The sequence below is a fragment of the Porites lutea genome, chromosome 5 (genome assembly GCF_958299795.1).
Source record: "Porites lutea chromosome 5, jaPorLute2.1, whole genome shotgun sequence".
Classification (NCBI taxonomy): Eukaryota; Metazoa; Cnidaria; class Anthozoa; order Scleractinia; family Poritidae; genus Porites; species Porites lutea.
In genome coordinates this window covers 10,814,950-10,827,436 of record NC_133205.1, presented here as the reverse complement: position 1 = coordinate 10,827,436, position 12,487 = coordinate 10,814,950, and the positions used below count along the sequence as shown (strand labels likewise).

General features: G+C 37.1%; 1 protein-coding gene across 1 annotated transcript; it reads left to right on the top strand.

Moving 5' to 3' along the window:
* Positions 1–4,815: 4,815 nt before the first annotated feature.
* LOC140937244 (uncharacterized) lies at positions 4,816–6,934 on the top strand. Its single transcript, XM_073386786.1, has one exon. It carries the CDS (start codon positions 5,318–5,320, stop codon positions 6,386–6,388), a length of 1,071 nt encoding a protein of 356 aa, XP_073242887.1. The 5' UTR covers positions 4,816–5,317; the 3' UTR covers positions 6,389–6,934.
* The last annotated feature ends 5,553 nt before the right edge of the window (positions 6,935–12,487 follow it).

Here is a 12,487-nt window from a genome sequence, read left to right as displayed (position 1 = left end):
GCCCTGGGCAACCTGTTAGGCTATAGGATTCTAAACCATAATAAGGTTGGCACAGTAGCCAAGTGCTGCTGACCACAGTTTAACTAGGTTTCAGTTCGCCTCTAAACCGCCCGTAATCGCTCATGCGAATCCACGTCCCTTTTACTGCTCGCTTGTGACATCATCAGTTTTAAGGGGAAAGAGATCTTTTAAACTATACCAGAATGAGCACAATTCAGTCTAGGAGGCCAGGAAAAAAGACAAAGAAACATGTAACGTTGACCCCAAAATTATCATGAAAACATTGTACCACTACCCACCTATTGTAGCTTTCCTTCCATCTAATTCTAAGATCCTAAAGGCTTTTCCAAAAACAGAAATGACTCCAAATGAAGCCTAGTAATTTCTTAGCAAAAGGGAAAAAAAACGAGACAAGAAAAGCGAAAGGGGAGTAGATAAAGCGATAATAAAAAGTCAAGATTAAACCAAAAGCCCTCGAAAGTTTACTTTCTGCGCGTGCTCGGAAATTTTGGAAGCTGATATTTTGCAGCTGCAGCAGAAGGCCAAGATAGTAGGCGTTTTTGGTCAGTTGTGGATCATTACAGCCTGGCAGTGACCAGAAAACAGCTCGAATAGCTTCAAAGTCGTCATTTTTAGCAAAATTCCCAGGAGCGAATGGGTTGAGCATGTATCTCTGTATATCTCTGACCTCTGAATGGGTTGCTAGGCAGCGGTTGCCTACTTGCACCTAGCATTGCCTTGCCGATATGTATACCAGCTTTTGCCTCTCGAGTAAATAAATTTAAGTACGCGATATTAAAACAGCGGTCAAGCGCAAAACTTCACCAGGAATCATTAAGTATGTTTTACTCTGTAGAGCTGGAAAATCAGAGCCTAGAAAACCAAATCAAGGATGAAAAACTCTTACCCCTCGTTCAGACTTTTGGCCCTTTTTAAACCCATTAGAGCAATTCGGGGTAAAGAAAGACCCCATGTTCATCACTCACATACAACGGACCAGCTTAAGCTGAGTTAAAGTTAAGTACTGATTGGGACCAATTACTAATTTTAACTAAAAAAGTGATATCGAGTGTACGGCGAAGATAATAAGAGAATCTTATACTTAATATTATTTTGCGTTATACTAGCCGTAACAGTTCCATTTTAGACCATGGATGACGTCCAAAGACAGAAATAATCACCGGAGCGGGAGTGCAGGTACTTTGAACTTAAACGTTTCAGTTCTGTGAGGTAACGATAAACGAAAAATAACGATAAATTAATGCCAGAACTGAAAGACGTTTTTAAAAACGTCCAAATTTAAACGTTTCGAGCTTGCCCTACTTCAGTAAATGGTTGTTCACGTTGCTACAGTACTTGAAAGGACTCAGTGATGAAGAGCGAAGGCCCAGAGGTCGAAACCAGGGCTGAGACGTCTGCACGTTTTTAAATTTACTATTTTTAACCTTTTTTTAAAATTGAGTGCTTCTACTAATAACGTTAACCTAACACCCCACTACTAAGCCCTTGAATCATGAATCAAAGGGATGAAATACAAGGGAATCGAGACCTACGTCGGCTGCAGATACTAGCTAACCGTGGGAAGATTCCGATTAGCACAAACCTTACTTTTCGAATCTTTTACGTACATGAAGAATTGACCAAATTGGTGAAGAAGCAAAATGTGTTTTTTCCTTACTTTTTAAACTGAGCTGCTATTTTTGATCGAATGCTAACGGCAACATTTTGATAAGGACTAATATAAAGTTGGAAGCAATTGAGCTAAGTTATTGGTTAGTGATACGCGTGTAAGCAAAAGCTATATGTAAAGAAGAATACGGCCAAACTGGCTATCGCCAGAAAATAACACCAAACAATACAGGCTTTTCATTGAAATGTGGCCTTAATATTCATGTTTTTGGTGTTCTCAATGACTCACAAGATTTTATTGGCTTTGCTTCTAGGAAATGATATGTCCATTTAACGAGCTTTACAGTGCAGAATCAATTGTCTATGATTTCCGTTGCGTTTGTTTGCTATGATATTGCATACTTGGTGAAAACGATATTGTTCCATGTAAATTCGTTTAATTGCTTGACTTGTGAAAAGGAAAAACACAATTGCCGACTTAAGTACACACAAAATATCAAATGACCTATTTGGGGGCAAATTTTCCATGCAAATTTTCATTGGCAATAAAAATCATTCGTATATGGGGCGTGAATAATATGGCGACGCGAATTTGACCTCTTCGTTTTTTTTTTTTGGAAACTTGAGATTTTTTTTTCTTAACTTCTATGTGTTTACTGTAAGTGTAAGCAGAATACACGAAAAAAAAGGGAATAAAAATTCTTATCACCTCTAAAAATATGTTTTCTTCTTCGAATAGAAAAAAACTATATTCGATTGAGAAAGATTAGATTATGGTCTGAATCGAGTGACACCTGTTCTTTGCGGTGGGAGGGGTCGGTTAGTCAAACAATGACAATGTAATGAAATAGACAATAAAAAAAGTTGCTAATCACCTTAATTGAGCTAATTAATTACTACCTGTCAGTAATCTGCTCACCATATCAATATAATACCAACAAAAGTTTAGGTTCCTGTCCGCAGTCAAGTATTACATTTCTCATTGCATTCAAGTGAAGTTACATTGACCGGGAGTTGATAATGTTAAAGATCTTTAAAAGCTTTCACGATGGTTTTATGTCTTTCAGTCGAAAAAATGACCGAAAATTGTTTGATTGCTGTCACGTAGATCCTGACCTGTAGTGTGACATAAAAAAGAACGACTCCTCTAATGGCTATGAATAATTGAGCTGAAATGCCTTATACACCAAAATGATTTATGGACTTTTGCCGCAAAATAGTACCTTTAACACAAAATGTATATTTCAAGGAAACAATGTGTATAAACCAGCTGATTTCTTTCTTTCTTTCTTTTTTTTTTTTTTTTTTCAAATACCAAAAAAAAAAAGTTAAATCTTCTAATAAACATTAAGCGATGTCGTTGGAAAGAATTTTTTAATAGCTAGATATAGCGAACGAAAATAAAAAGAAGAGGATGTCCAAGTAAAATATCGTGCTATCTTTTTAAGTCATGCACCTGAATTTGTCATCTGAATGTATTTCAGTATGCTGAAGTTTATTTCTCTTCCTTTCTTTCTTCGATCGTTTTTCTTTGGCTGGGAGCACGTCCGTGTCCACAGCCAAACATGTCAAAAGTATATATTGTTTGCCACACACCGCGTACATTCATTGTTTCAAAATAGCAAACTGTTCTATTCTCTGTATAAACTCGGTTGGAAACAGCTGGAGACTTATCAAAACTGATCTTTATGTTTAAGGTGCCACGCTGGGTCCAAAACAAACTAAAATGTAAAAGTTGTATTGTGGTGTGCCGAGCACAGCTTCCAGAGAATTGCCTCAGTCCGAAAATAAACCACATTTATTAGATGTCGCCTGTGTACGAGAAAATGATCAGTTCGTTGATAAAATCGCTCAGTTTCGATCATGATTCGAAAGGTGGAATATTTCGGCAAGCTTTTTAGCAAGAGGCAAATTACAATTAACAGTTAGAATCTTTTGGAAAGCGTACAAGACCCATTTTGAGAGGTTTTTTTGATTTTAACTTGTGTATCAAAGACGATTTACAGGAAAGTTTTCATCGTCAACAGCGTTCAGACGATTTCAAATTGGTCACCTTTAAAATCAACAAATTTTTGATCGCGACAGGTCGGCGAAAATTAAGACATGGCCAATGTTGTGGTTTTGGATTCTATTGAGGAAATATAAGTATCTTTTTAATTAAGAGAAATGTTTTCCTTTTTTCAACGCAACATTTAAGTGCATTTCGTTATTTTTCAGCTTCAGATCCATATACAAAATAGTGCATTAAGGGAAACGTTTGTTACTTTTATTTGTCTTTGAGAAAATCAATAAATTTTAAACCCCTGTATTATCTGGGCTTATCAGTTTATTATAAAGGGTGCCAGAAAGTTTTATCAAATCATAAAAACTATTTGATCTCCTAGGGAAAGGGGGGATTTAATTTGTTTGAAGTTGATCTAACATGAAAAGATACAAATTTTCTTAACAGTACAAACTACGAAACTGAAGATGTAAACTTGACATGGCTGCGAACAATTTTGGATTGAGAAATGACTTACACCTTGTTGCGAGATTACAGAAACATACATAGCTTTTTTCCCTTGTTCCATTGTCAGTCAATCAAATATAAATGTATATTAATTCTAAGTCCCACTGAAATTCGTGAGACAAAACATTGTTTTTGACGCCTGTACGTTAAAATGTATTTTAAGAGTTATCAGCAAATGACGTTAAGATCTGAATTTTTTAAATTAGTCCTTCGCATTTTTTCTCTTTTCTTTTTTTCCTTTAGTTCAAAGCTGACAGAAAACGCTGAACGAGATCAACCAAATCACTCTAGAAGTCCGGTTACTACATAAGGGACGACATAAAAGAAAACAACATCTTTAGTTTCACCAACGTTTATTTTACATGTTTATAAACAGAAAATAAAGGGTAAAAAATTAGTTGTACCCAAGCACCTGCTACGTCCCAGTCAAACGTTTTTTAGTTTCGTGTCTGACATTGCTCTGAAAAAGATATTGAATATAAATAATCAGTTGACCACAGCAATGACTTACGAGGTCAAAAAGATTATTTTTTGTCAGTTACTTTGAAGTTATCTTCTAAAAGCGGACATCTGTTTTTAGAAACTTCTGTTTTATAAAAGCTTCACTTATTTGGTAGCGCTGACGTCATCAAGACCAACGGGGCACTGGGCCAATCAGAAAAGCGCTGTTAAATAGAAGCCACTATTAGAGTGCTTACTGGGTGGTCAAGGCCGAGCGATAGAGGCGGTACTTGCAATTACCTTAATCATTTTGTCCACAAAAGAACTTAACAATCAAGAATAGCTTAAAAGAAACGCAGTGAAATCAAGACCTAAAATTACTGTAAAGCCGATTTTCTCATACAGCGGAGGAATGTTATTGGAGGTTAGTCATCTGAGATGCTATATAGCGTAGTGGTCACTAAACTGACTCTGTTTTCGTTCCGTGTTAGAGTTAATTTATTGGTTGCTTGTTGGGCTTTGTTTAGGCATAGACGACGCAAATTGTAGCTAGGTCAATATAAGCACTCGTGAGGGTGGTGATAAATATATGTCAGTGAGCCGAAACCAATCGGATGCTATTGTTTGGCTTGGTATTTGTTTGACTAACTAAGCTATTAATTCATAATCTCTTGCAGTGGGTCGTATAAAGGTCACAACACGACAGTCATAATTTTATAAAGAGTACACACGTCCAACATGACTGAGATTATACCCGAGCAAGTTGTTGATCTTTCAAACTGCACTCACCTCTCACCTGCCGGCGCCGATGAGGAGCACAGTGATGCAAGGCTCTGGGATGAGAGAGAAGAGCGTGAAAGATTTCACGGTGGACAAACTTCTGGCGACGAATGTAAAAAGAGTGGAACTGAAATGGATCCGGAGTATGATGACCATGAGTCATCAACAACGTTAAGGCGAAGCGAATCTCCGTCAGAGAGCTCCCACAGAACAGAATGCAGCACAGACGACCCTGATGTCAAACCAACGCACTCATACATCGCGCTGATTGCAATGGCAATTTTGAGCTGCCCCAACAAAAAGATGATTCTAGGTGATATCTACCAGTACATCTCAGATAACTTCCCATATTACAGGAACAAGGACAAGAGTTGGAGGAACAGTATTCGACACAACTTGTCTCTCAACGAGTGCTTCATCAAAGCGGGTCGCAGCGAAAACGGCAAAGGTAACTACTGGGCCATACATCCTGCGAATCTTGAAGACTTCGCAAACGGAGATTTTCGACGTAGAAGAGCACGGAGACGCGTTCGAAGAAGCAATCCTTTTAAGTTTGGCATCGGTTCCTCCCAGGCTCCGTATTATAGAGGTATAGGTTCGTTCTCTTCGTCTTTCTTTCCCTATCGAGCTGATGACTCAGGCAGGCTACTTCCAAGTTTAACGTATATCCGTCCAGCGAAAAAGAGCTTTGCTATTGACAGCATCGTGGGTTCCTGCGACTCTTCATACTTCTACAGCCCTATATCAGTAAGATCGTACCCTTCGTTGAGCCTACAAAGCAATCGAGAATACCTTGGAGGTTCCTCTCGCTCGCTTCTATTACACAGCTCTCCAACGCTCGCCTCTTGTGTTGCTGAAGTTTCCTCGACATCTGTACCAAATTATGTCAGCAAATCGTTGGAAACGTCCGCGTTTTCTGCTTATCTTGGCTCTAAGGGTGTTGTCCAAAAACCGCAGAGCTTTAGGCCAGAGACTTGGCAAGAAACACTGTCCAAGTTACAAGAGCAACTAAGGAAAGCATCTCCATGATTACATTATTCACAAGAACAGACGCTTTGCAGTTTTAAAAAACGCGTGAAGCGACCAGGAAGGTAACTTGGCTCATTTTCGTTTGGCGGGGATTGGACAATAAAAAAAGAATCCCACAAAAATGTTCAAAAAGAAAGACTTGATCTAAAAAAAGTGGTTTTTTTTTTGCCTCGCTCTACATCCAAGAGATTGTCGGCGGCTTAAGTTATAAAATAACACTATTGGGTTGCCATTAAAAATAATTTCAATTAGAAATGGACCCTGGGCAAACATCCTAAGTTATTAAAAATGATATAATTTATTGTAAAGAAAGGAAACATTTAAAAGTTTCAGCGCAAAAAAGGTGAAGTATATTTGAGCATTATGGTATAAAAGAAGCGAGTTAACATCACAAACGCGTTTGATATGCCGCGTCAAAATACTCATTCAATTAAGAAGCAGAGAAAGTCAATTTTTAAGCGTGACTCAACCAGGGATAACACTGTTTTAAGTCCATAAAGAAAAATTGGATTACACTCAAACTTAACAGAATTAATGATCTAAGAAAATCCTTGTATTAGTACAAAATGGTTTTAAATCAAAGACTAGTAGCTAACAACGAAAACGACATAACCAAAAGGCATCGTGGAATTTAAACACTTTCTTATTACCAGGGATAAGGATTGAATGTGAAGAAAGAAATAAAGTTGTGCAGGGCATGGCTTTAGCTTGACCTGTTTCTTTTCGTAGTGAAACGAAGTGGTTGTCAATACGTAAGTAGATGTTTGAATGAGGACCTTACATGTCTATAAAAATATTCGAAAAGTAAAGCCTCAGTTCCGCGTGGGTTAGTTGGAAGTTTTTCTCTTGCGCTTTTTGTTCTAAAACGACATTCACCATTTCGATATCATGAAAAAAACTCAGGCAGTGAACTTGAAGTAACGAAGAACGTTTTACCATAGCAGCATGAGTTAATCGTTCACGGAGTGCACCATTTTCACGTTCTTCCCTCTGATTTAATTTAAAATCCAGAGCTTCAAATTTTCAAAACTCTGAGACAGGATATTGTTAGTATGCTGAAAAAGATAGGTGGAACGCACGACCAAGTTCAAGTTCGTTTGCGCATGCTTAGTTTTTAAAAGCTTTTCTGAAAAGTAATTACACCCATATATATACGCATCTCCTTAATATAGTTGCATCGGCATTTGCGGCGTATATAATGCTGAAATAACAACATTACATAAAATCTCTTAAGTAAATTTGCTTTGTTGATGAACGAGAGACTTATTTTCATCCCGATAACGAAGCTTCATAGCAACCTTTATGAGCAAAAGAAAATGAAAGCCGATTCGGACAAAGCCCTGCTACCAGCCACTTAAGTTCTTGCGTCACATAATCTTGATATTTTGTGAGAAAAAATTGCCGGACAAGCTTTGTTTTGTAATCAACAATAGTAAAGATAGGTTGTCCAAAAATGGATTTTTTTCGCAGCATAAATGTTTTATCAGCAAACTTTTCAATTTGAGAATTTTTTAGGTGCTCATTGTAGGTTATAATATAATGTTTGCCTTATCTTATTTATCAAATTGCACATAACCGAGCAAGTGAAAAGACTTACAGAGCGTTTTCACCTTGTGATTGACTATGATATATGATTAGATTTTGCTTCGGTCTTTGTGACGGCTTAACCGCACGAAGGAAAATGAAAAGAAATTTTGAAGGTTTCTTCCATTTAATAGATAAAAACGTACATATCGTTTTTATTGAATTGCCAAATAGATACATGTTTTGATTAACATCAGATCACTTCTAAAATAAGGTAGCATTTTTTTCAAGCTTTGGCAGTTTAAGGCTATAGTTTATCCACGTCTGGTCTCTGCTCATAGTTTAATTTGCTTTGGCCTCTGTGGATTCAGGCTTTCATAGATGACAATTTCAAATGTGTTTTGCATGGTACCTCTGACCGTAAAGCTTGTAGTAGTTTTAATTAATAGAATTTGATTGTATGCTCTTCGCTCCAGTTGCGAAAAGGTCACAATAATAAGAAGAAAGAACAAATTAGCTACTCCCAAAATAGATGTTATAAACCCTTAAAAAAGTTTTTCATGTATATAGAATTAGGATGGTATTTTTTCCGTTGTAATTGTATGATCAAACTCTGTTTGAAATAACTGAGCAAGCGGTTTGGTAGTTCTAATTGCACCGGACACTTTCAATGCCATGTCATGCTACTTTTGCACCTTGGTTGTAAATTTGATTAATGGCAAAAAGTTTTAATACTTGTATTGAGAGGCAAGACTCTTTTCAAAAATCTCTTTTGTTATAATACGAATCTTAAAATATCCAAAAATTACTCTCTTTCTTCCTTTATAACTCCGGGTGAACAAACGCTGTATCGTTTTGTTTTTGTTGGTTATGGCCCGGCTAAAGTAAATCTTGCAGGTGTTTAATTTACGCACTATTTTTCATAAAAGGTTTAAGTTTTTATTAAGACTATTCTTCATGAAAAGGTCTTGATCGATTTAGACTTTTAATTAATATATATTAAGGGAAATGGCGTCAAATACAATAATGATATATTTTCTCTTTTTGATTAAAAGATGCGGTTTTGTTTGTAATGTTTTCCCAAACTTCGAGCTCAAAATTAGACTTCAAACGTGTTTGTTTTCTTTTTTATACATAAAATCATTCAGTGACAATTTACTGCTTTGAAGTAGCGCAAGCTTGATTTTTTCACCGAATAAGCATTACTGAAAAAAAGATGTATATATGTATGACTCTCGTAAGTTTTTATATGAATTTTGTGTTCTCCTTCTAATTTAATCGTTTTATTCCAGCAAGACGTCTTCACTTGTTAAACGCTGATGTTGTTGCCTAAGGATATACAGCTCTGAATTGTATGAGTCTAAAACATTGTAGAAACTAAGAACTATTACCAAAATACATGATATGTTGTTTTACTGTATCGTCATATATCGAAGCACACTCTTTAGACCTAATTTTAATCATCTCGCAATGCTGAGTTTATCCATCTAAAAGTTGTAAAGTTGCATTTGGTTATACTATTAAATAGCTGATGAAGTGAAAGATACCTTGACTTCAAGTTCACGTGGTTTAAATCTTTAAAGTTGTTTTCTTCAGCTGTGCAAACTTTCTGTGCCCACCCACGTCCATTGTCGTCCCCAGATCCCAGGGTCTCTTACGTCGCTGACCAAAAGGATCGCGGCCTATGGGAAAGAGATTGACCCTCGCCGAGTATTTTACGTATATTGTCTCATCTAACAACTATTTTCCGCACTTTAATTTGGATAGCAGAATCAATAAATCCTGTGGACGAAAGTTGTGCACAGGTCACCCCACACGGACAAAATTAAGCTTTTTTTGTCATGAGACATGTACCAGTTTTGTTATATATTTTTAAAAAAACTGGTGATCTCTGTTGAACCATCCTTGAAAAAGCCGTGGCTATCCCTAGTTTTCCTTGCACATTTGAAGAGTCCATGTACCTAATGGACCGCGCAAAAATATCTTTGCATTAGGAACCCACGTTACCTGAGTTGCTTTGATTGCGGCGAGTCAATTTCAGGATTATCGGTCAGCAGTTGACGAGTAAATGAAACGTCTTGTATGAGTTAGCCTGCAAGAGCAGACGCTCTTTTATCGGTGGGTGAAACAAGACCGAAAAAGCGTCTGCTTTCGCAGGCTATCGATGAGTTTACGCATTAGCCGGTATTCGTTATTTGCGTTTGTGTTTGTTTGCAAGCAAGGACATTTTTTAACAAAAATTAATAGCCGTACGACTACAACGTGCAAGATATTGTAAATTGTAAACTTGAAAGTAACGTATTTGGCAGATGAGGCTTCTAGCACAGAATCAGCCGATAGCTTTGTAATATGGAATTTCTGAATACACGTTTTATTAACGATTTTCATGACTTTCATAAAACATATTCCATGCAACTAAGCTAAAACCCTAAAAACTGTTTAGGACAACCGCCCATTAATCACATTTTAATCGTCTTTTTGGCAGCTGGGACGAATTGAGCAGTTTTATTTAGTTCAACTGTGCTTTCATTATTATTTTTTTTTTGTCAGTAACTCAGTGAAAATGAGGAAATCGTTTGTCTTAAGGTTTGAGGACACATATTTCCTGTAACAACACGGTTGGCGGTAGCAATATTGTACATGAAATGTTGAAGTTGTATAAATCATCGTGGCTTCGATAAAGTTTCCAGTTAAAATATTTGCCGCATTTCAGAAAACTGTATTGTGGAGGCTTTTTGTCAAGTCACAGTCAATGCGCTTACAGTAAAAGTATTAGAGTCTCGTTTGCACCAAAACGTCTTTGCAGATCTCAAACTATGTACCGCACAAACTTAGAAAGGGCCATGAGTAAGCTTTTAGTGACGGACTATTATCAATAGTCAATATTACGAGTTGAAGGGAATTACTGACAGTGATTAATTAGCTCACCTGAGGTGATTAGCAAGTTTTCTTTATTGTCTACTACATTACAGTGTCATTGTGTGACTAACAGTCCTACCACAAAGGGCCGATAGGTGTAACGAATTAAGCTAAAACGATTCTTTGTTAACCCAATACAATTCTTAAAAATCTAATAAAGACGCTTAACTTTTAGGTTATATTTCGTTTAATTTCTTTTGTTTGGATGTATTTCGCGGACAGTAAACAAGCGTTAGAATATTCACTCTACTAAATGTGTGAGGAGTTAATATTAACTACTTTCTCTTTTAGACCTGGCGAATAATCGAAAAAATACTGTATACATAGGTAAAGGAAACGTTTAGCTAGAACATAAAGTTAGCTTAGTTTTATTCCTGTCGTCTCAAAATTGGTGTTCCTAGCAAACGTTCGTCATAGGAAATTTGCATTTGACTAGTTTGACTTTGAGATATTGGTGTGTAAGTTTTGGGCAATTATGCTATTCTATTTACACAACTAAGACTTTAAAAGACCTTTTTAAAGCCTTTCATGTTCTCTTGGTATACAAAGAATAATATCGCTTTCACGAAGCGTGCAATATCACAAACAAACGCAACGAAACTCGTGTACAATTGATTTTATATTGAAAAGCTTGTTAAACCAGACAAACCAGACACATGTCGAATACTATTGAGGTCATGTAAGCCAGCGTGTCCAATCGATCATCATGTGGCAAAATAAAAATATCTGATATTACAACAAAAAAAAATTCGCGTGCCTTTTAATACATATGTATTCTTTCTGAAGATTTACTTTTTCTTATCAGGGCTCCTGTTCTTATTTATTCATGTTTATCTTTTTTAAAGAGGGTAATTCTGAAAAGTTTATTAACTGGAGGAAAGAAATTCTTCCTTCGGCTTGTTTTGTAATGATGTTGAAATAGTCTGTGAAAAGGTCTTTCCTGGCTTTCCTCTCTCCTCGTCTCGTCGCACTTTTAAGCTCCTCTTCGTCCATGCAACCTCGTTCCCAGGGATTTCCCTCCGCAGGGACAGATAGGAGAGAAGCCTGGGAACGAGGTTGCTCGAGCCAACGGATCCTATTCACAGGCTTACACTATAGAAATAGAGTTACTCTCAAAATTGCTTACTTACTTGCTTCTATGTCGCTTCATGATTATGCGAGTGTGCTACGGGGTCTAATAACGTTTTCTGTTTACTCTAGCTGACAAACCGGTCGATTCAGAATGTGTGTAAATGCTAAAAATCTCTCAGGACTTGACAATTCCGAACGGGAATTGCGTTTACCATTTGCACAACCTTTTTCATTTACCGCAAATTCGACGCAAAAGTTCGGATCTTAGTTGTTCGGAAAGTGAATGTTTGCAAATTTATGTGCTAGCAGTGTCTCCTCAGACTCTTGGACCTGCCCTGTTCGTCTCATAGCATCTAGAACCTCTCCTTTTTTCTTTATCGTGTTGAGCGTGACCTCGTGGTCACAACCCAAGACATCGTTTTGAATGTCCAAAGCCTCTTCAAGTTCTTTTAAGGCCATTTCAAATTTCCCTTGTATACAAAGAACTTCGCTTAGCCGAGTGTGCGAACGAGCTGTGTCTTGATGCACACCTAACAGCTTCCACCTCACGTTTAAAGCTCGTCTGGTGCAAGTCTCGGCGGACTC